General features: G+C 37.6%; 1 protein-coding gene, 1 long non-coding RNA gene and 1 pseudogene across 11 annotated transcripts in view; 2 read left to right on the top strand and 1 right to left on the bottom strand.

The window, feature by feature from the left end:
* The window catches only part of CLASP1 (cytoplasmic linker associated protein 1), a 316,174-nt gene that overhangs the window by 155,522 nt on the left and 136,834 nt on the right, over positions 1-23,818 (bottom strand). For all 10 annotated transcript variants that reach the window (XM_077153522.1, XM_077153515.1, XM_077153516.1 and 7 more), the window contains exon 8: positions 10,128-10,195. In XM_077153522.1, coding sequence (XP_077009637.1) covers positions 10,128-10,195 — 68 coding nt within the window. The remainder of the gene's footprint in view (positions 1-10,127; positions 10,196-23,818) is intronic.
* The window catches only part of LOC143677502 (uncharacterized), a 38,033-nt gene continuing 23,116 nt past the window's right edge, over positions 8,902-23,818 (top strand). The window contains exons 1-2 of the long non-coding RNA XR_013172632.1: positions 8,902-9,318; positions 11,115-11,223. This is a non-coding gene — a long non-coding RNA (uncharacterized LOC143677502). The remainder of the gene's footprint in view (positions 9,319-11,114; positions 11,224-23,818) is intronic.
* Positions 15,363-15,463, top strand: LOC143678525 (U6 spliceosomal RNA; annotated as a pseudogene).

Raw genomic sequence — 23,818 nt, 5'->3', positions numbered from 1 at the left:
CTTTTTAAAAGCCATTGAGCTTCTGATACATTGGATTCCAGCAGCTAGCAAACTAGAAAACTCTCCAAGTGTTTCCTCTTTCAAAGGATCCCAGTAAACTAATCAAGACCCACCTGCAATGGGTGGAGTCACAGCTCCCTCTAATCAAAGGTTAATACCCAAATTGGGCGAGTCACACTCTGTGGATATAATCGAATCAAGTTTCCAACCGACACTGCTGAAAATGGATTAAAAGAAACTGCTGCCTCCATCAGATGCATCAGGATTAAAACATGGCTCTTCTAGAGTACATAATCCTTTCAATCAGCAGAAGCAGTAAATGAAGTCATGGCCATAAATAAATATAACCAGGGAGAGAGTGCTATCTGGGCAAGGAAAAGGTGTAGAACTAAGTCTTAATAAGCCCCAACATTTAATGACCAAGTAGGGGACTTCAAATGAAAAGAAGGAAACTAAGAAGCAGCAGCAATAAGGCAGGAAGAAACCAAGAGGAGGTTAGGCCAGAGATGGCAAGGTAAAGGAAGAGGTGAACAGTGTCAAACATGGTGACAGACCACACAAGGGGAGGAGTGAAAATGTCAGCTGAATTTAGTAACACCGAAGTCACTGGTGATAGCAGTGGCTGCTGTATCCATGACATGATGCTTCAGAGGAGACTGGAGCAGTTTGAGGATTGATTAGAAGGGGAAGAAACAGATTATCCAGGTTAGTGTGATATTCCAATAAATCCCAGAGTGATTTGAACAGTGAATAAAAAAGTATTTGCAAAGTCCCCTTGGGGGAAAGATGAGAAAGGGGGAAAATTCAACTTCTCCATTTGGAGAATTCCTGATATTCTCACAAGCAGTGGGTACAACCAAAGCAACAGGACGAACCCTCAATCATGGGGTTTGTTCATATGAAACTTATCCCCACAAAGGATAGTCTAAGCCTACTTAAAATAAGGCCTAAGAGTCATCCCCTCAGAGAACCTCTTTTGTTGTTCAGATGTGGCCTCTCTCTCTCAGCCAACATGACAAGCAAACTCATGGTCCTCACCCTCTCTACATGAGACACAAGTCCCAGGGATGTAAACCTCCCTGGCAGCATGGGGCAAAAATCCTAGAATGAGCTGGGACTCAGCATCAAGGGATTGTAAAAATCTTCTCGACCGAAAGGGGAAAGAGAGAAATGAGACAAAATAAAGTGTCAGTGGCTGAGAGATTTCAGAGTCCAGAGGTTATCCTGGAGGTTATTCTTGCACATTATATAGATATTCCCTTTTTAGTTTAAGGTGTATTAGAGAGGCTAGAGAGAAGTGCTTGATATTGTAGAGCTGTGTTCCAGTAGCCATGTTTCTTGAAGATGACTGTATAATGATACAGCTTTCACAAAATGTGTGATTGTGAAAACCTTGTGTCTGATGCTCCTTTTATCTATGGTATGGATAGGTGAGTAAAATATATGGATTAAAAATAAATAATAGGGGGAATAACTGTTAAAATAAATTGAGTAGATTGAAATACTAGTGATCACTGAAAGGGAGTAGTAAGGGATACAGAAAAAAATAGAGGAAACAAAGGCTAAAATATATTGGGTAGATAGAAATACTAGCGGTCAACAAGAGGGAGGGTAAGGGGTATGGTATGTACGAGTTTTTTCTTTTTTCATTTTATTTTTTTTTCTGGAGTGATGCAAATGTTCTAAGAAATGATCATGGCGATGAACATACACCTATGTGAAGATATTGTGAGTCATGAAATGTTCATATATTAAGAATGTTCATGATTGTATGTTGTTATGTTTTGTCAATAAAAATATTTTAAATAAATAAATAAGAAAGACGGAAAAAAAAGAAGGGGAAGAAACAAAGAGGTTTGGCTGTAAATGGAAGAGAGAGGCAGAGCAACAGGTGGAGGGAGATACAAGTATGCATGTTTTTAGTGAAAGACACATGATACAGTTTTTAGAGAAAGACACATGTTTACACATGTTTAAAAATCCACAGGACATCATCGAGAAGCAGGCCCTGGGGAGCACGGTGGAGGCAAAGGCGACGGTGGGAGGATGCAGACCACGCCGGCCCGGGACTGCGAGAAGATCAAGGTCCCGGTGCCCAGCGAGGGCGTGGGCCCCTCCCACGACAATTACCACAAGGACAGTGAGGTGCAGGACGAGGATAACATGGGCAACAAGGAGTCCTGACGTCTTCCCTGGCCAAAATAAACTTACAAATTTACCTCACACTGGGACCAGGAACTGTGTCGACCCCACTCACTGATACCTGACAGACTCCACCTCACAGAAGGTTCATGTGTTTTCTTCCCTCCACCTCTGGTTGTTCCATTCTAGGCCTTTTTCCCTTTCCATGTTTGTTTTTGGTTATTCTTTGCAGCAGAGTAGTGGAGGTGGCCCAGACCCCTCCATTGGCTGAGATGGCACAGGAGAGGCCAACTCCTGCCTGGGACAGCCTGGCTTCCAGGAGCCGCTGGCCGCCAGGAGGAACCACCCAGAGCCATCGATGGGGCGCACCAGGCTTGGGGGGCTGTGGGCAACAGGGGCACTTGGGCCAAGAGCCAGAGGCTTGGCTGTTCCTAGTGCCTGAGGGACCAGTTAACTCCTGGTTACCCTTTTCTCTGGATTTGGTTTGTGTGGAATCTAAATAAAACCACTTAATGAGGGAAAAAAAATGGGGGAGGGGGTCCCAAATCAATCTCTCTCATAAACTTAGATCCAAAAATCCTCAACAACTTATCAATAAATCAAATCCAGCAATGTATAAAAAGAATTATACACCATGACCAAGTTCAGTTTATTACAAGAGTGCATGTCTGGTACAGTATTAGAAAATCAATCAATGTAATTCACAATATCAACATCCAAAGTAAAAAAAAAAAAACAAACATATCAATTGACAAAGAAAAAGCATCTGAAAAATTCAACACATAAAAAAAGGGACCCAGATAAGAAAGGAAGAAGTAAAATGATCTCAATTGCAGATGACACGATCGTACATAGAGAAAATCCTAACGAATCCATTAAAAAAAACTAGTAGGTTTAATAAACAAGTTCGGTGAGTTTGCAGGATATAAGACCAAATGCATACAAAAATCAATGCATTTCTCTAAGTTAACAATGAAAAACCCAAACTGGAAATAAGAAAAAAATTTCATCAACAATAGTACCAAACGGAATAAAAAAGAGAAATTTTAACAAAAGAAGTACAAGGTATAGGTATATACTGAAAACTATAAAACATCACTGAAAGAAATGAAAGACCTAAATAAATGGAATTACATCCATATTATGGACTGGAAAACTTACAGAATGGCAATATTCTCTAGTCTACAGATTCAACACAATCCCGACTAAAAATTCCAAAACTCAGGACTGTGTGTGTTACTGGAAATAAGGATGGACAAACAGATCAATGGAGAACTGAGGGTCCAAAAATACACCCATACATTTACGTTCAATTGATTTTCCAACAGGGTGTCAAGACAATCCAATGAGAAAAGAAAAGTCTTTTCAAAAACTGGTGCTGGAACAATTGCACATCCGCACAAAAACAATGACACTGCACCCCTACCTCACACCACATTCAAAAGTAACTCAAAACAGATAAAGACCTAAACATAAGACCTAAAGCTATAAAATTCTTAAAAGAAAACACAGGCATAGATGTAACCTTGGATTAGGCAACGGTTTCTTATATATGACACCAAAAGCACAAATAAAAGGCAGATAAACTGAACTGCCTCAGAAAACTTTTCTGCTGCGAATGATACCATTAAGAAAGTGAAAGGAAAACCCACATAATGACAAAAAAAATTGTAAATCATTTGTCAACAGACTTTTATCCAGAATATATAAAGAACTCATAAATTCAAAATAGACAACCCAACTAGAAAACGGGCAAAAGATTTTAATACGCAGTTCTCCAAAAAGAGAGACAAATAGCCAACAAGCACATGAACATCATTAATCACTAGAAAAATGGAAATCAAAGCCAAAATGAGATACAACTTCACACCCATTAGACGGACTACAGTAAAAACGGCAACCCAGCCCAGCAAGCACTGGAGAGAATGTGAACACACTGGTACCCTCACACATATTTGGTGGGAATGTAAAATGGTACAGTGGAGTTGAAAACCAATTTGCAGGTCCTCAAAATATTTAAAGATATATTTACCATATAACCCAGCAATTACACTCTTATGTTATATATCAAAGCAAATGGAACAAATATGTCCACATATTTGAACATTAATGTTCATAACAGCATTATTCTTAATAGCCAAAAACTACCAAACACCCAAATGTCAGTCAATGGATGAAGAATGGATAAACAAAATGCAGTATATATAGTCATACAATGGAATTTTATTCAGCCATAAAAAAACATGTACTGATACATGTTACAAAATGGATGAACTCTGCAAACATTATGCTAGGTGAAAGAAGCCAGACACAAAAGGCCACATATTGAATGATTCCATTTATTTGAAATATGCAGAACAGGCAAATCCAGAGACAGAAAGATTTGTGGTTGCCAAGAGCTAGGGAGCAGGGAATGGAGAGTCACTACTTAATGGGTATACTGTTTCCTTATGATGTGATGACAATATTCTGGAACTAGATAATGGTGATGGCTACATAATTTTGTGAATATATTAAATGCTGGAATTGAATTTTATGGCATGAGAATTAGATCTCAACTTAAAATATGTTGAAATCTTCAAAAGAAAAATCCAACACCTATTTGTGGTAACTGTTAGAAAAGTAGAAGTAAAGGGAAATTTCCTCAACTTGACAACCTCTACAAAAAAACCTATTAACACCATACTCAGTGGATAAACACTGAGTGTTTTCTAAGATCAAAACCAGACAAGATCTTGGTTTTGTGTTTTTGTTTAAACATTAAATATTTCTAAAACTTACAAGGAAATCCAATGACTTAGAGTGCGTGATAATTTTGAAGAATAAACTTGGATAATTTACACCACCAGGATTCAAGATTTCTACACAATTACATGTTTTTGGTGAGATGACAGGTAAATATGTCAATGAAACAGAACAGTAAATGCATATATAGACCTACCTATACACAGTGATCTTACTTACAATAAAACATCAATGTGATTCAGAGGAAAAGAATGCTTCCTGCAATAAAAGTTAATGGAAAAAAATCTATGCATATGTTGACAAAAACAGTTTTTATGCGTGCACCTCAAAATTCTTAAATATTAAGAAAAGATGAAGGATGGTAAATATTTTTATCTGTTGTAAAAGGTAAGAAAATTTAAAAAAACAGACAAGAATGTCCATCCTCACCACTGTCACTTTACATTGTGCTGGAAGTTTTAGCCAATGCCGTAAGGCAAGAAAAGAAGGCACATGGAGCTGAAAGACAAACTAAAACTTCCTATTTACAGATAACATGACTGTCTACATAGAAAATCCCAAGGAATCTAACAAAAAATTCATAGAACTAATAAATGAGCTCAGCAAGGTCAAATCTAAGCTAAATAAAGAGTAAAAGGGGAAAGCAGAGGGTGGATGATCTGAGAGAAAACAGAACAGTCAATGGGCTTAACTCCAGAAGAGTTAAAAGAACAGCTACACTGGGAGCAGCTGAATAAAAATACAAGAGGCAAACCAGTTTTATTCTGTTGTTACTATACCTTCTCTGTCAGCTAAATGCTCACTGACTTTAGCCAAGAATGACATTAGGTGATTTGGTTTTTTACAGCTCTTGAACATCTTACTGGACTTGCAAAGTACAGAGAGACCAAAATTATTCAGTTTAGGAATATAAAAATCTTTATAAGTACGTGTACTGGTTTGAAAGGATGTATGTCCCCTAGAAAAGCCATGTTTTAATCAAAATCCCATTTCATAAAGGTAGAATAATCCCTATTCAATACTATATGTTTGAAACTGTAATCAGATCATCTCCCTGGAATGTGATTTAATCAAGAGTGGTTACTAAACTGGATTAGGTGATAACATGTCCCCACCCATTTGGGTGGGTCTTGATAAGTTTCTGGAGTCCTATAAAAGAGCAAACATTTGGGGGAATGAAGGAGATTGAGAGTGAGCAAAACAGAATAACATAGCCAAGAGAAGCAGAGTCCACCAGCTAGCGACCTTTGGAGATGAAGAAGGAAAATGCCTCCCGGGGAGCTTCATGAAACAGGAAGCCAGGAGAAAAAGCTAGCAGATGACGCTGTGTTCATCATGTGTCCTTCCAGATGAGAGAGGAACCCTGACCGTGTTCTCCATGTGCCTTTCCAGATGAAAGAGAAACTCTGTGTTCACCATGTGCCCTTCCACTTGAGAGAAAAATCTTGAACTTCATCAGCCTTCTTGAATCAAGGTATCTTTTACTGGATGCCCTAGATTAGACATTTCTATAGACTTGCTTTAATTGGGACATTTTCTCGGCCTTAGAACTGTAAATTAGCAACTTATTAAATTCCCCTTTTTAAAAGCCATTCCATTTCTGATATATTGCATTTCAGCAGCTAGCAAACTAGAACACTACGCCTTTTGGTTACTTTTTTCCTTTAAACAGAAACATTTTGGTGCTAATAATTAAAATAGTATTAATACATAGATACAATAAAGAAACTAAAATTATAGACCTACAAGAAACTTCATGTTAAAACTTCCATTAGCTATTTATCTATAATGCACACAGGTTCCTGAAAGAATCAATCTCACCTTCAACCCTACCCACAACATTCATATATATACACTCATACAGATACAAGCATGCACACACAAACCACACACACAAAAATAAGGCAACTGGGGATGGTACTTACACCAGGCATTGAGAGTAAGATGCTACTGTGAGGCACCTGACACCACAGGATTCTAGTACTCTTGCTGACTGAATCACGTTTATCACATTCACTAAGACCCACAGAGCAGATAAAACACCCTTGAAAGCAAGGCCCCCAACAGGGATGTGGTCCCACTCCCCAGTGCCGGGACAACAGTAAGATTCTACCTTCCAATTACAAAACAGGTTCTGGGGCGGGCCACGGTGGCTGAGCAGGCAAGAACGCTCGCCTGCCATGCCAGAGGACTCGGGTTCGATTCCCGGTGCCTGCCGTAAAAACAGGTTCTGAAGCACAAACTGACTTCCCTGCCACCCCTTCTACTCTCGTGCCCAGCACTTCCTATCCCAGTGCCAACAAGCTTTAAACTGAGAAATCAGATAGATGAGCTACATATGCACAAAACTCCCTAGGCAGCCCTGTCCGTGTTCACCCATCAAAACCACTATCACTGGAGCACAAGTCGGAGGACAGAACACTACCCGTGATTCTTTTCAAAATTGTACACACAAAAGTAGGGGGTAAATGATAGAAAATTAGTGAAAATTATACACAAATTATACAGTTATAAGAAAATACGGGAGCCATTTTCTACAATTTCCAGCACCGCCTCTAGCTCACCATGCTCATCCAGAGGAAAAGCAGAGTAAGTAAGGAAGTCTCTATACCATGGCTGATACAAAGCAGACTGCCTTCAAATTGACCAGTGGTAAAGCACCCAGGAAGCAACTGGCTGCAAGAGTGCGCCCTCTACTGGAGGGGTGAAGAAACCTCATCATTACAGACCTGGTACTGTGTCACCCACACAGTATCTGGTGTGAGAAATTGCTCAGGACTTCAAAACAGTTCTGCACTTCAAGAATGCAGGTATTGGTGCTTTGCGCCTATCTGGAAAGCCTCTTTGAAGACACCAGCCTGTGTACTATCCATACCAAACATGCCATTATGCCAAAAGACATCCAGCTAGCATGCCGCATACGTGGAGAATGTGCTTAAGAATCCACATTGATGGGACACATTTCATTCTCAAAACAAAAATTTTTTTTTTCTCTTTTTCCTGTTATTGGTTAAGTTGTGAGTATTAGACATTTTCCCCCATGGGGTCAAAAGGTACCTAAGTATACGACTGTGAATGGGAAAATAGGGGGACAGAAACCAAGTAGCGGCAGTTTTTACATCCGTATTTGTGTGTGAATTTTTAATACAAATGCAGGGACATAAAACATTAATATAAGTCAAAATGTTTCAGTGAACAAGTTTCAAAAGTTCAACTTTATACTATTATAAATAAACCTGTTAAATTTTTCTGGATTAACAGCAGCATTTGGATTTTTCTAAAACAATTTCTTATTGATGGCAACTAAATGGTGTTTGTAGCATTTTTATCATACAGTAGATCCCATCCATTTGCTATACTTTTCCTTTTGTCCTACATGCAAGTACATGCAAGTACATGTTTTTAATGTCTGTCTTCTGAGCTGTTTCTGTAAGTTTGCTATTAAAATAATTAAACTACAAAAAAAAAAAAAAAGGGAAAACCAAAACTGATTTTTGGTGATAGCTGAATGATAGAATATTACCATTCATTTTTTTTCTCTGAATACTGTTTTTTTCATTTGTTTTTGTTTTTTTGTAAGAAAAATCACATGATGATTAGGCCCAGAGCAGAGAGAGTGAGTTAGAGTAAGTTGAAGGTCTTGGATTCTGGTACCGGCTCTGCCCTTAGGTACTAAGTCACTTTGGGTAAAACCACTAACTTTCTTACAGCCTTAAGATACTCGCTCAATTTGAAAGCTATGTTATGATCTAAGACCCCTAAAAATTCTAAAATCCCATTTTAGAATTCTATGTTAGAGTAGGAATTCTTGGAACAGGGACATGTTATTCTGGCTAGCATTTATAGCGAAGAGACCCTTCAGCCAAGATCTGGATGTATTGAGGGAAAGGCTAATGATACCCAGGGGACGAGTGCTTCAGGCAGAAGGAATCATAAGCACAGAGCTGCTGGAGCGGGAAAACCGAGAATGTTAAAAAAAAAAAAAGGAAGGAAGCCAATTCCAAGGAGCAAGGAGGCTGGAGCCAAGAAATACTGGGGGAGGAGAACAAAACCTAATGACGTCAGAATGGTGTTTCAGGCCACATCTCGCAGGGCTGGAGGCCACAGGGACCTGCTGAACTGTGTGGTCTGTTTATGATGGGAAGCCTCTGGAGAACTTTCAACAGGGGACTGACATCACCTAATTCATATTCTAAAAGGATTACTCTGGCTGCTGTGTGGAAAACAGACTTTAGGAGTGGGGAAAGAATAGAAGTGAGGATGTGTGTTAGGAGGCTACCACCAAACCCAAGCAGTAGTGCCAATGGGGAGAATTACCTAGTTTCAAGATGCATTTTCAAAAGTAAAGCCAATAGGATTAGCTAATAGATTTAATGTGGGTTATGAAAGAAAGTCAACGATGACTTCATAGTGTCTGACCTGGGAAAGCAGGTGAGTGGAGGTTGTGTATGTGTGTATGTTTAACCTTTTATTGTAATAACAATTACACAACTCAAAATTTCCCATTTGTTGTTAAATTCAATTATACTGAATTTATATTATAAATTCGGTAATATTAATTATATTCACAATATTGCTACCATCACCAATATGCGTCACCCCTACTTTTTCATCACTTCAAACAAAAACCCCACCCATTAAGCTATAACTGCCCATTCTCCTCACCATCACTCCCAGTCCCTGGTAACCAATAAACTACTATCTGTCTCTATGACGTTTGCTTCTTCCAGGAATTTCATACAAATGAGATCATGCAATTATTTTTCTTCTTGTCCCTGGCTTATTTCATGCAACATGGTATATTCCAAGTTCATCCATGGTATACAATACAACAGAACTTCATTCCTCTATCCTTGAATAATATTCTATTGAGTATATATGTCACATTCTGGTTATCCATTTGTCTGTCAATGGACATGAAGGTCACTTCCACCTTTGGGCTATTATGAATAATGCTGTTATGAACACTGGTGTACAAATAAATATCTGTTCAAGTCCCTGCTTCTAGTTACTTTGGGTATATACCAAGAAGTGGGATTGCCAGGTAATATGGAAATTCTGCTTGCAACTTTTTGCAAAACCACCCCAAACAGATTTTCATAGCAGCTGTTCCATTCTGCAGTGCAGAAGACCTAAACACTCTTAATTAAAAAATTATAATTCAGCTGTTCAGAAATAGCATAAACATTATAGTTATAAAACTGAAAAAGCAAAAATGAGTTCCTGATTTTTCTACTCACCATTTGCTGATTGTATCATGTTTCCAGATTTTTGGACTTCATCGAATTTTGTAAAAATTACATTCAATCTGTATGAAAACAAAAATATACATACATATACTATTGTCACTGTTTGCAGTTGGTTATATTAACATCCTCACGTGAAGCTGACTTTCCTCCCTATCAGTGATACAAACCCACCTAATGACACTGACAGCAACTATGCCAATAACATTAAAAACTGCCAACAATAACTGAGCGCTTCCTAGGGGCCAAGTACTGGTCTAAGGGCTTTATCTGAAAGAGCTCATTTAAGCCTCACATCTGTCTCAGAAGGGAATGTTCTCACCCCGCTTTACAGATGAGGAAATCAAGGCACATGGTTAGTGGGGTAGCAATGCCAGCCCCAAGCGTCAGTCTTCAGAGCCCAGGTTCTCAGACATTATATTAAATTGATTGCCTAACACAAAATGATACATTATGAAAAGTATGTATTTCTCTAATTTCTCAGCACAAATGATCAATTACTTAGGAAAAAAGCTTTTCAAAATGCTAATACTTTAATACAAAGGCTTTTCTATGACTTACGGTTAATTCAGAAATGGTATAATTTCTCTAGTACTGTTATGACTTGATAATAATCTTCAGCTTAAAAAACTCTGACATTTATTTTCTGTTAATGGCTCATTTACACATTGGTATTTAAAGTGAAATAAAACTTCTTAAACCAGTCAAAATATTCCATCCTGGTGACACCAAAATGAGAGAAAAAGGAGGTGGGACAGCGATCTTACCTTGTAGAAAATGTCAAGAGACAAGAGACTTTCCCAGGCAAAACACAGATATGATGGAGTAAAAGTGAAGTCGAGAATCCTCAGCAATAGATTTCTGCATTCACATCCAGGCCACCCACTTTGGGGACCACAATACTCATTATGGCACTTTCTTATAAACTACACCCTGACAGGCTCTTAATTGTTTCTTTGTCATCTTTTTCTTCCCAACCAGAACAGAAGCTCCTTGGGAGGAGGGATGAGAACAATAATCTTTTGGCATTTCATCTGCGCCAAGTACCATGCCTTACATCAGTACGTGCACTCACTCTGGAAATCTTCAGGTATGTCACGCATTCCATTCTTAGTTTACTCATTCGTTCATTCAATCAACAAATACTTGAGTGCCCTTTATGTGTCCAGCACAGTGTCAGCTAGATGCCAAATGTGTGACGTTCCTGCCCTCCTGGAGCTGACATTTCAAGTCATAGAGGAGCGGAAAGTACACACAAGCAAACTGAAGTAAAAAAAAGGGGATGAGCTAGCCTGATACCCTACCTCTCCCCATTCCCATTCCATGGCAGATATCGATAATCTTTTCAAGCCATCTTTTCAATTAAGCCTGGATGTAGCCTCAGAACCCTTTTCCAAACTGCCTCAGGCAGCTAATATCAATTGGGTGAAGTTGGTCCTGAAATAAAACTTTGCCATCTCAGGACCAGATAAGAGTAAAACCATCACTTACTTTCAAATTCAAATGTTACTAAAGATCTGCAGAGATGACTTAGAATCAATGTCTTATGATGTTTCAATCACCTTCCCTTTTATAAATTGTAAAGATCTCCAATGGCTTGAGAAGCCCATAAATATCATCATCAGTACACAGGTTGTCAGGGCATGCCCTGAACAAGGGACCACTTTATTGTGTCATAACCACACCCTCTGACTTGAGCATGCCTGCGAGTTTGCAAGTTCAGGCCAAAGTATACCTCTAGTCTGGTTGTTCCTGAAATTACTGTAAGGGACATGGTATTTCCTCCATTCTGGGAGAATACTCACCATCAAAAACGGTAACAGTGGAAGAATCTGATCTGTAGATTCTCTATCTGTGGTAATGCCTATTTCCTGTGGCCACACTGCCCAACTCTCGCAGGCTCACACAACTAGGTATGAGAATCCCAACAAGATGGATGCTATTGATACCTGCACCTTAATTAAGAATTCCCTCAAGCAGGTGTGTCTTTCCCTCTGCTTAGACCCTTCTGCCTCATTAGCTCCCATAGCCTTTGCTCCTCAATGCCCATAAAATGGCTCCCACCTTGAGAGAATAGCAATCTGGCTTTATACCAATCTAACACCAATCTACGCCTAGAGAATGGAAGCAAAGAGCACAGCAATGGCAAAATATCACTCTTAGCAATGATAAATTCACACAAACCTAAAAGGATGATTTTTATATGATCAAAGACATTTAGTACATAACTATTGATTACCCTCTGAGGCCACCAAGGTTATTCTTTGTTTCATTCTAAATCTTTGGATTACTTAAAATGCCATTATTAGTCTGGCAAATCTTCAATACCATTTTCCCCTAGTTTTTCTGAATTTAAATTTGTATATTTAGATCTTTGTTTATAATTTTATAAAATGAACAGTTCAACAAACACATAACAAATTTCTTTCCTCTAAACTTTTATAATATAAATATAAAGTTTAAATAATTTCCTAGAAGCAAGTATTGGTAATTTCAGTCAACACGTTCCACCCATATACTCAGACCTCCTAACCAGCTTTTAGGCTCTTACAAACATAAGAGCAAACAATCAAGGGCTATCAGATAACGTGCAAAGTTTCTAAAATGAAAAAGATCAAAATAAATTAAAAAAAAACAACTTAGAGGAAAGAAGAGAACTAGGCAGAGATGAGAAAAGTTTAAAATATATATATCATTACTACCTTGAAAGAGATATGAGAAAATAGTGCAGTCATACATAAAAACAAACAGGAAGTTGACATCCAGAGGTGAAAGTCTCCCTGGCAGTATAGGAAATGACTCCCAGGGATGATTTTGGCCCTGGCACTATGGGATCAAAAACACCATCCTGACCAAATGGGGGAAAAGAAGTGCAACAAATAAGGTATCAGTGGCTGAGAGAGTTCAAATAGAGTCAAGAGGTTACTCTGGAGGTCACTCTTACACAAGCCTCAGTTAGCCCTTGCTCCCTACCATAACTTGCCAAACCCCAACCAAAACCATTCCAGCCAGTCCTAACTGTTTAACACTGAGGTGGTGACAACAACTGGGGCAAAAAGCTGACCAAAGCTTAAAAGGAAAAGCTGGCCCAGGGAGGTGAGGGGGGTGGGGCAGCAGAGAGCCGCCAGAAAATAAGATCTCCACAGAAACCTTTGAAAAGTTCAGGCATATTCCCGGGAATCTAGAAAGTCACGTATATGTAAAAGACCACACACCCAGGAAAAAATCTAGGCCCATCTAAGTTCTCCTCTGGGCGACTTCGAGGCTCTGTGCAAGCAGGAAGTAAAGACATGGCAGAGTGGTGAACTGCCAGCTGGACCAAGAAGGAAAGCTCGGTCACACCCAGAGAGCTCCTTAGCAAAGGCTGGGAGGCAGGCTTATTGGTTCAAGGCATTTAAGGACATCTCTGTCCAAAGATCGGCTGAATACTAAGCTAACCAAGCAGAAACTTGGTGGCTACACACCTTCAAGAATATAGACTTGACAGATTTAGTTCAGGACAGTGACTAAATGACAATAACAAATATGAGGAAGAAGGAGAATTATACTATTTTCCACTTTATAGTATTTAAAATGTCCAAATTCAACAAAAAAATTATAAGACACAAAAAGAAGAAAGAACAAATGAGCAATACACAAGAAAAGAATTAGTCAAAAGAATGTCCCTCAAGAAGCCCAAATGTTGGACCTATTAAACAAAGACTTTAAAATCAACTACTATAAATACATTCAAAGAAATAAAGGAAATCATTTCTAAATAACTAAAAGGAAAATATGAGATAATGTATCAGCAAATAGAAAATATCCATGAAGAGACAAATTATAAAAAAGAACCAAATAGAAAGTAGAAGCACTGAAATGAGAAATTCATGAAACGACAACAGCAGATTTGTGCTAGGAAAAGAAAGAACATGCAAACTTAAATATTAGTCAATTATAGTTATCTTGTCTCAGGAACAGAGGGAAAAGAATGACAATTAAAAAAGAACAGAGGCGGGCCGCGGTGGCTCAGCGGGCAAAGTGCTTGCCTGCTATGCCGGAGGACCTCGGTTCGATTCCCGGCCCCAGCCCATGTAACAAAAAACGGAAAAACAAAATACAATAAAACAAGAAAATGTTTAAAGATGTTTCCCTTTCTTCCTTCCTTCCTTCCTTCTATCCTTCCTTCCTTCTCTCTGTCTTTCCTTAAAAAAAAAAAAAAAAAAAAAAAAAAAAAAGAACAGAGCCTAACAGACACAGACTATCAAACATAACAATAGATGCATAAAGAAAATCAGAAAAGGAAAGGAGAGAGAGAAAGGAACAGGAAGGACAAATAAATAATGGCCACAAACTTCCCTATATGATGTAAGACATTAATTTATACATTGAAGAAGCTCAACAAACTCCCCAAGTAAGATAAACTCAAAGAGATTCAAACTTAGACACATGATAATAAACTGTAAAAAAAAAACAAAAAAAAGAAAATTTTGAAAGCAGCCAACAGACAGCCCATTCATCATACACAAGTGAGCCTCAATTAGATTAATAACTGACTTCTTATTACAAACAATGGAGGACACCAACAACAGGATGAAATAGTTAAAGTTCTGAAACAAAAAACTATCAATCAAAACTTCTACATCCAAAAGAACTAGCCCTCATTCAAAAATGAAGAAAAAAATTAAGACATTCCCAGATAAACAAAAAACTGAGAGCCCCTAAGGTTGATATGAAAGGATACCATAAAATAACCAGAATCTGGTAAAAGTATCTTAAAGAAATGAATATAAAAGAGGTAAATATAAAAGTCAGTATAAATGTACTTTTTTTTACCTTTAACCCTTCTCTTAAATGTTTAAAAGAAAACTGCATGAAGCAATAATTATAAAACTGTGTGTACTAGTGGATTTATATAAAGATACAATTTGCTTGATAATAGCAAAAAGGAAGAAGGAAAGAATGGAGCTAGGTAGGAGAAAAGTTTTTGTATAATACTAAAATTAAATTGGCATTAATTTGAACTAGATTGTAAAGATGTTAACTGCTAATTCACAGGGCAACAGTTACCAAAAAAACACAATAAAATAAACAAGAGAATTAAAATGGTAAATTAGAAAATATCTAACACAAAAGAAGGCAGAAAAGAGGAATAGAGAAACAAGTTATGATATATAGAACACAAGAGCTAAATGGCTGATATAAATCCTACCTTACCAGTAATAAATTAAATGTAAATGGATTAGCACTTGCTTTAACAGCAATACACTAAAATTGGAACGACAGAGAAAAGATCAGCCTGGCCCCTATGTAAGGATGACAAAAAAATTCATGAAGCACTCTACAAATTTTAAAAAGTCATAAATGGATTAAAACAATCTAAGAAAAAGGCAGCCATTAGAAGAATGGGTTAAAAACAAACAAACATGATTCAATTAAATGCTGTCTACAGGAGGCACAGATTCAAAGACACAATCAGTTAAAGGAAAAACGTCAGAAAAAGATTCCATGCAGAGTACTCAAAAGACAGCTGGAATGGCTATACTAATATCAGACAAAATTGACTTTAAAGCAAAATTTGCTGCTAGGGAAAAAGAAGGACATTTTATATTGATAAAAAGTGATGGTCAACACATAAAGAAATTTTAACAATTATAAACAAATATGCATGTAACAACAGAGCCCCAAAATATACAAAAGGCAAAAAGTGATTAAACTGACAGCAGAAATAGATAATTCAACAATGTTAGAATCTTGAATAACTCACTTCCAATAACAGAAAGAACTAAAAGAAAACCAACAAGAACATTCAATACTTGAACAACACTATAAACTGAAAAAAATCAAGCAGACATCTACAGGACTCTCCAACCAACAAGCACAAAATGTGTACCCTTTCAAGTATACACAGAACAGAATATTCTCCAGACTATACGTACACCACATGCTACACCATGCAACAAGCCATAATAAATCCCATCCAAAGGACTGAAGCCATACAAATTATGTTCTCTGATGACAATGGAATGAAATTAGAAACCAATAACAAAAAGAAATGGGAAAGCCACAAAATGTGGAAATTAAAACACAATACACCAAAATTACGGACTGCAGTTAAAGCACTTCTTAGAGGGAAAGACCTGTTCTAAAGAATTTCAAATCAAAAACCTAATATTTCATCTAAAGAAAATGGAAAAAGAAAAATAAACTAAACCAAACAAAAGGAAGTAATAAAATTTAGAACAGCAACAGATTAAACAGAGAATAGAAAAACAGTAGAGAAAATCAAGAAAACTGAAAGTTGTTTGAAAAGATCAACAACACTGACAAGACTTTAGCTACAATGGTTGGAAGAATAAAAAAGATTCAAATTACTGACATTAAAATAGGGGACATCACTACTGACCATACCAACAACAACAAAAAGAATACCATGAAAAACTGTACACCAACAAATAAGCTAACCTAGATGAAACAGGCAAACTCCTAGATAGACACAAACTACCTAAATTGACTTGAGAACAGACAATCTGAATAGACCTATAACAAGTAAAAAGATTGAATCAGTGATCAAAACACATCCCACAGTCCAACATCACACAAAGACCTGAGTTCTGAAATCACTTGAGTGAGCATGGAAGATGACTATCCCCCACTGGTCCTTGAGCTGACATCAGCCCAAGACGATACTTTGATTACAGCCTGTGTGAGACCCTGAAGTAGAGGACCCAGCTGAGCCAGACTGTATTCCTCACCCACAGAAGTGGTGAGGTAAGAAATGTTTTAAAAAACACACATACACTCACTCACTCAAACCCACACATCCTACAAAGAAAAGCCTGTGCGAAGATGGTTTTACTGTGAATTCTAACAAACATTTAAAGAATTAACATCAATCCATACTACACTTTTTTTAAATAGAAGAGAGAATACTTCCCAACTCATTCTATGAAGCTACTGCTTCATAACACCAAACGAAGAAAAAAACATCACAATACAGAAAGTAAAGAACAATATTCCTTATGAATATGGACATAAAAATCCTAAACAAAATACTAGCAAACTGAATCCAGCAACTTATCAGAAGGATTATACACTATGAGCAGGATTCATCCCAGGAATACAAAGTTGATTAAGCATACAAAAATTAATGATGGATCATATAACTAAATGTTGAACAGAAAACTATAAAACTTCTAGAAGATGACAGGAGAAAATCTAGATGACCTTAGAGTTAGCAATAACTTTTTAGGTATAATACCAAAAACATGATCCCTAAAAGGAAAAACTGATTATGTTGGACTTCATCAAAATTAAAGACTTCTGCAAGAATGCTTGCCTGCCATGCCAGAGGACCCAGGTTCAATTCTCGGTGCCTGCCCATGTAAAAAAAAGAAAAAAAAAAAAATTAAAGACTTCTGCACTGTGAAAGACAAGATAAGGAAAGGAAGAAAATACCTGCCAAACACATATCTGGTAAAGGACTTATATCCAAAATATACAAAGAACTCTTAAAACGCGACATTAAGAAATAACCCAATTACAAAATTGGCAAAAGATCTGAAAAGACATCTCACAGACAGATAAACTGACAGAGAAAAGGCAAACGAAAAGATGCCCAATATATGTCATTATGGAATTGCAAATTAAAACAATGATGTGATATCACTACCATGGCATTACAATGCCTAAATTTAAAAAACCGACAATGGCAAATGCTGTTTCAAATGTGGAGCAATAAGAACTAGATGATTTATTGTTGGTAAGAATGCAACATGGAAAGACAATGGAATAGCTACTTTGGAAGAACTAAATTTAGGCTTAACCATACAATCCAACAATCATGCTCCTAGGTATTTTCCCAAATGAGCTGAAAACTTATATCCACTTCAAAACGTGCAAATAAATGTTAAAAGCACCTTTATTTATTATAATTGTCAAAAACTGAAAGCAATATCTTTCAATAGCTGAAAGATAAACAAAATACAGTATATATCCGTATAATCCATATATTACTCAGTAATAAAAAGAAGAACTTTAATAGTGTATATATATATATATATATATATTTTTTTTTTTTTGCATGGGCAGGCACCAGGAATCGAACCCGGGTTTCCGGCATGGCAGGCGAGAACTCTGCCACTGAGCCACCGTGGCCCGCCCAATAGTATATTTTTTATGACATCCAGAAGTGAGAGTCTCCCTGGTGGCATGGGTTCAACAATGCCATGCTGACCAAAAAGGGGAAAAGAAGTGTAATAAATAAGGTATCAGTGGCTGAGAGAGTTCAATTAGAGTCAAGAGGCTACTCTGCAGGTCACTCTCATGCAAACTTCAGTTAGACGTTGCTACCTACCATAACTTACCAAACCCCAACCAAAACCATTTTTGCCAATTTGTAAGAACATCTAGGGCAATATGTAAGATTCTACAAAGGTTCAATGAACTAAGGTAACTTTCCAGAAACCCACACCCTCCAGATGGGTCCCAGGACCTGATAAGTTCTGAAATAAAGAGGAACCAGCCTCTCTAGAACATCAACTAGTTTCAATCCCCTATCCCATATAATCAACAACCAATTCCAACAAGAAAAAATTAGAATTGGCATAGCCCAAATTACCTGTAAAGAGTTGGAGAAAGGTCAAAGGTGATGATGGAGTTATACAGAGAAGGTAGGGTTTAACAAATGAGTATGAGTGCTGAATCACTATATTGATATATCTTTTAGTCTCCAGCATCTTAGAGCAGCTAGAAGTAAAAACCTACAACTGTGGAACTGCAACCCATACCAAACTCAGAAATCTGTCCCACAGCTAACTGTTGCTGTAAAATTTATTGCTTTTTTTGTATATATGTTATTTTTCACACACAAAAAAAATTATTGCTTTTTTGTATATATGTTATTTTTCACAAAAAATACAAAAAAGTCATTGTAATGATAAATGCACACCTATATGATGATATTGTGAACGGCTCTTGTACAGTTTGGATGTTACATGTTGTATGATTATATATATATCAATTTAAAATAAATATTTTTTTAAAAATCAAAGGGGAAGGAGGAATTAGAGTAGCTAGGATTTAACAAATGAGGATGACTACTGAATCATTATATTGATATTTATTTTAGTGTCTAGTGTCTTTGAGCAGCTAGAAGGCAAATCTTAAATTGTGGAACTGTAACCCATACTAAACTTTGAAATCTGGTCTACAACTAATTGCTGCAGTGTGCTTTGAAACGTATTGCTTTTTTGTATATATGTTATTTTTCACAAAAAAGAAAAAAGAGAAGGAAGAGTATAATAGAAATAGGATTTAACAAAAAATATGACTGCTGAATAAATATATCAATATTTCTTTTGGTCTACAGTGTCTTGGAGCGCTAGAAGAAAAAATGAAAAATTGTGGAACTGTAACCCATATCAAACTTTAAAATCTGTTCAATAACTACTTGTTAAAATGTACTTGGAAATTTGTTGCTTTTTTATATATATGTTTGATTTCATACACATAAAATTTTTTTTAAATGTACTTGGAAACATAATGCTTTTCTGCCTATGTTATTTTTCACAATTAAAAAAAGTTAAAAAAAAAAAAAGTATATTGTTTGTACACCACGTATAGACTGCATGTATGTGAAGATTTGTCAATAAAAATATTTTTTGAAAAGTGTAATGACGGGACTTCCAGGAAGATGGCCAATTAGGGTAGCTCGAGATTAGCCCTGCTCCACAGAAAAGTTAGAGAAGGGACAGGAGGGTGACTGAGGTGAGAATTCAGGAGTGCAGCTGACCTGGGAGAGCCTTCTGCACCACATGTGGCAGCCCTGGTTGCAGAGGCCAAGAAACTGATAAGCAGAAAGCTGGAGACTGGCGCAGAGGTGCAGAACTGTAGAGCCCGCTGGAGTGCACGGATGGGTATGAGGGACTAAGAAGAAATCTAGGCCATGTTCCTTGAGCACACTACCCTTATCAGTGCAGCCCCATAACAGCGACTCACCCCACACCCCACAGCACTTGCAGCACTTGAACCCTATCACCCATTCCCATTCCCTGTGCTTCAGGCGCCCCCAGCCCATCAACTCCTAGTGCACGTACCTGCCACACACCCCCACCCCAAATACAGCCCAACCCACCTCCCCTGCATACCTCCTGAGCACTACCTCCTCCTCCTTGTTCCCTACAGGCTACTGCCAGGGCATACAGGTTGCATACAATAACCTCCATACCGAGGTAACCCTCCCACCCTGCTCACAGTGTAACACAGCCTCACCTCCGCTCCCTGAGCTCAGCACATCCTTTTAGAGCACACCGAGGCCCAGGCATGCGCGTGGGCCCCAATCACATCATTCAGCTCTGGGAACCACACTTCACAGCAGTTCCTAGAACCATGCATACGCACAGCTCTCAGCCTGTGAAAAAGTGCCAACCTGCAGAGCCAGGTCACAGCTGCTGCCAATCCATGAAGGGATAAGGCCGACTTGCTGCCGCAACTTTACACATGCACACAAAGGGCCCTGTAACTCAGACCAGCACATATCAGGATTATACCCCCAGACTGGTGCTCCTGCAAAGCTACCTCCTCCCTGGCCACTGGGTGCCCACGTTCACAAGTATCAGTGTAACATGCCCAACCTGCGCCCATACCTGCCCTGAAACAAATCACCATACTGAGTTCTCCACCCCGTGCCCTGCTCCCTGCTATATAACCATCCCGCAAACACAAGGCCTTAGACTACAAAAAGAAATCAACTCCCAAAGTAAATCAATCAAGATATCTAGATGTCAAAAAAGACAGCAGAAGATCACTAAGCATATCACAATGCAGACAGATAATCCTGCCTAATGACCAAATTAAAACACCAGAGGAGACACAGAACACTGGAACAACTAATCAAAGATGTTCATACAACTCTACTTTATAAAATAAGTGGGAGAGCAAATGACATAAAGGAGATCAAGAAGACAGTAGAAGAGAACAAAGGAATTTGAAAGAATAAATAGAAAAATAGCAGAAATCACAGAGATTAAAGACTCTGTTGATCAAATAAAAAACATACTAGAGGCACACAACACCAGATTTGAAGAGACAGAAGAAAGAATAAGTGATACAGAGGACAGGATAACTGACTTCTAAGACTCAAAACAACAAATGGCAAAAAAGATGGAAAAAAAATTCAAATGGGAACTCAGGGAAATGACAGACAAAGCACACAAATATATGAATCATTGGTGTCCCAGAAGGAGAAGAGAGGAGTAAAGGGCTATCATGGGGGAAAACTTCCCAACCCTCATAAAGGACACGAATATGTAAGTCAAAGAAGCCCAACAAACTCTAAACAGAATAAATCCAAATAGGCCTTCCACAAGGCACATACTAATCAGTCTGTCAAATGCTGAAGAGAAGCAGAAAACTCTGAAAATGGCAAGAGAAAAACAATCTGCTACATACAAGGAAAATCAAATGAAACTGAGTTCAGGCTACTCAACTAGCACCCCAGAGGTGAGAAGGCAGTAGTATGATATTCAAGATCCTTAAAGAGAAAGACTTCAAGCCAAGAATTCTGTACCCAGCCAAACTGTCCTTCAAAACTGAGGGAGAGATCAAAGTTTTCACAGACAAAGTAGTCCTGAAAGAATCTGGCAACAAGAGACCGGTTCTACCAGAAATACTAAAAGAAGTTCTGCCAGCTGAAGAAAAAAGGACAGGAGAGGGAGGTCTGGAGGAGGGCACAGAATTGAAGAGTACCACTAAGGGTAATTTAAAGAATTCAAAGAGTAAGAGGGAAAAGAATATATAGATCTGACAAGTAAAATAAAAAAGATAAGATAATGGAATCAAGAAACAACGTTTCAGTAACAACTTTGAATGTTAATAGACTAAACTTTTTAATTAAAAGATACAGATTGGCAGAATGGATTAAGAAACATAATTCAGCTATAGGCTGCTTACAAGAGACTCATCTTAGACATAAGGATACAAAGAGATTGTACGTGAAAGGATGGAAAAAGATTTTCCACGCAAGCTGTAACTAAAAGAAAGCAGGAGTAGCTATTCTAATATCAGAGAAAATGGACTTTAAATGTAAAGATATCATAAGAGAAAAAGAAGAACACTATATACTAATTAAAGGTTCAATTCACCAAGTAGATAAAACAATCACAAATGTTTATGCTCCCAATAAAGGAGTTCCAATGAGACAGACATTAGCAAAACTGAAGGGAGTGATAGATTTTTCAACAATAATAGTAGGAGACTTCAATACACCACTCTCCTCTACAGACAGAATAACCAGACAGAAGATCAACAAGGAAACAGAGAAGTTAAATAACTTGATAAATAAATTAGACCTAACAGACATATATAGGCCACTGCACCCCAAAGCACAAGGTTATACATTCTTCTCTAGTGCTCTTGGAACATTCTCCAGGATAGATCATACGCTGAGGCATAAAACAGGTCTTTATCAACTTAAAACTACTGAAATTATTCAAAGCATGTTTTCTGATCACAATGGGATGAAGCTGGATCTCAATAACCACCAAAGAACAAGAATATTCACAAATATAAGGAGATTAAATAACACACTCTTAAACAACTAATGGGTCAAAGATAAAACTACTAGAGAAATCAGTAGCTATCTGCAGATGAGCGAAAATGAGAATACAACTTATCAGAACTTATGGGATGCGGCAAACACTGTGCTGAGAGGAAATGTTACTGCCCTAAATGACTATATTAAAAAACAAGAAAGAGCAAAAATCAAGGACTTAACCACAAACCTGGAGGAACTTGAGAAAGTACAGCAAAGTAATCCCAAAGCAAATAGGAGAAGAGAAATATCAAAGATTAAAGCAGAGATAAATGAATGGGAGAACAAAAGAACAATAGAATCAATAAAACCAAAAGCTGATTCTTTGAGAAAATCAATAAAATTGATGGGCCACGAGCAAGACTGACAAAGAGAGAGAATGCAAATAAACAAAATCAGAAATGAGAAGCAGTACATTACCACAGATTCTGAAGAAATAAAAGAAATCCTAAAAGGGTACTATGAAAAACTATGCGCCAACAAACTAGACATCTTACATGAAATGGACAAATTTCTAGAGACACACAAACAAGCTATACTGACTCAAGAAGAAACAGAAGATCGCTCAACAAATCAATCGTAAGTAAAGAGATTCAATCAGTCATCAAAAATCTCCCTACAAAGAAAAACCCAGGGCCAGACTGCTTCACAGGGGAATTTTATCAAACATTCCAGAAAAACTAACACCAATACGCTCAAACAGTTCCAAAAAATTGTAGGAAAACGGAACTCTACTGAATTCATTTAATGAAGCTAGTATTCTTCTAATACAAAAGCCAGGTAAAAATGCTATAAGAAAGGAAAACTACACTCCAATCTCCCTAATGAACAGAGATGCAAAAATTCTCAATAAAATATTAGTAAATCAAATCCAACAGCACACTGAAAGAACTACACATCATGATCAAGTGGGGTTTATAACAAATGCAAGGATGGTTCAACACAAGAAAATCAATTAACGTAACATAGCACATTAACAAATCAAAAGGGGAAAATCACATGATCATCTCAATAGATGCTGAAAAAGCAATTGACAAAATTCAGCATCTTTTTCTGATAAAAACACTCCAAAAGATAGGAATCAAAGGTAACTACCTCAATATGATAAAGGGAA

Source organism: Tamandua tetradactyla, chromosome 3 (genome assembly GCF_023851605.1).
Source record: "Tamandua tetradactyla isolate mTamTet1 chromosome 3, mTamTet1.pri, whole genome shotgun sequence".
NCBI classification, from domain to species: Eukaryota; Metazoa; Chordata; class Mammalia; order Pilosa; family Myrmecophagidae; genus Tamandua; species Tamandua tetradactyla.
Note: the sequence above shows the minus strand (reverse complement) of the source record. Positions and strands in the feature narration are given on the sequence as shown.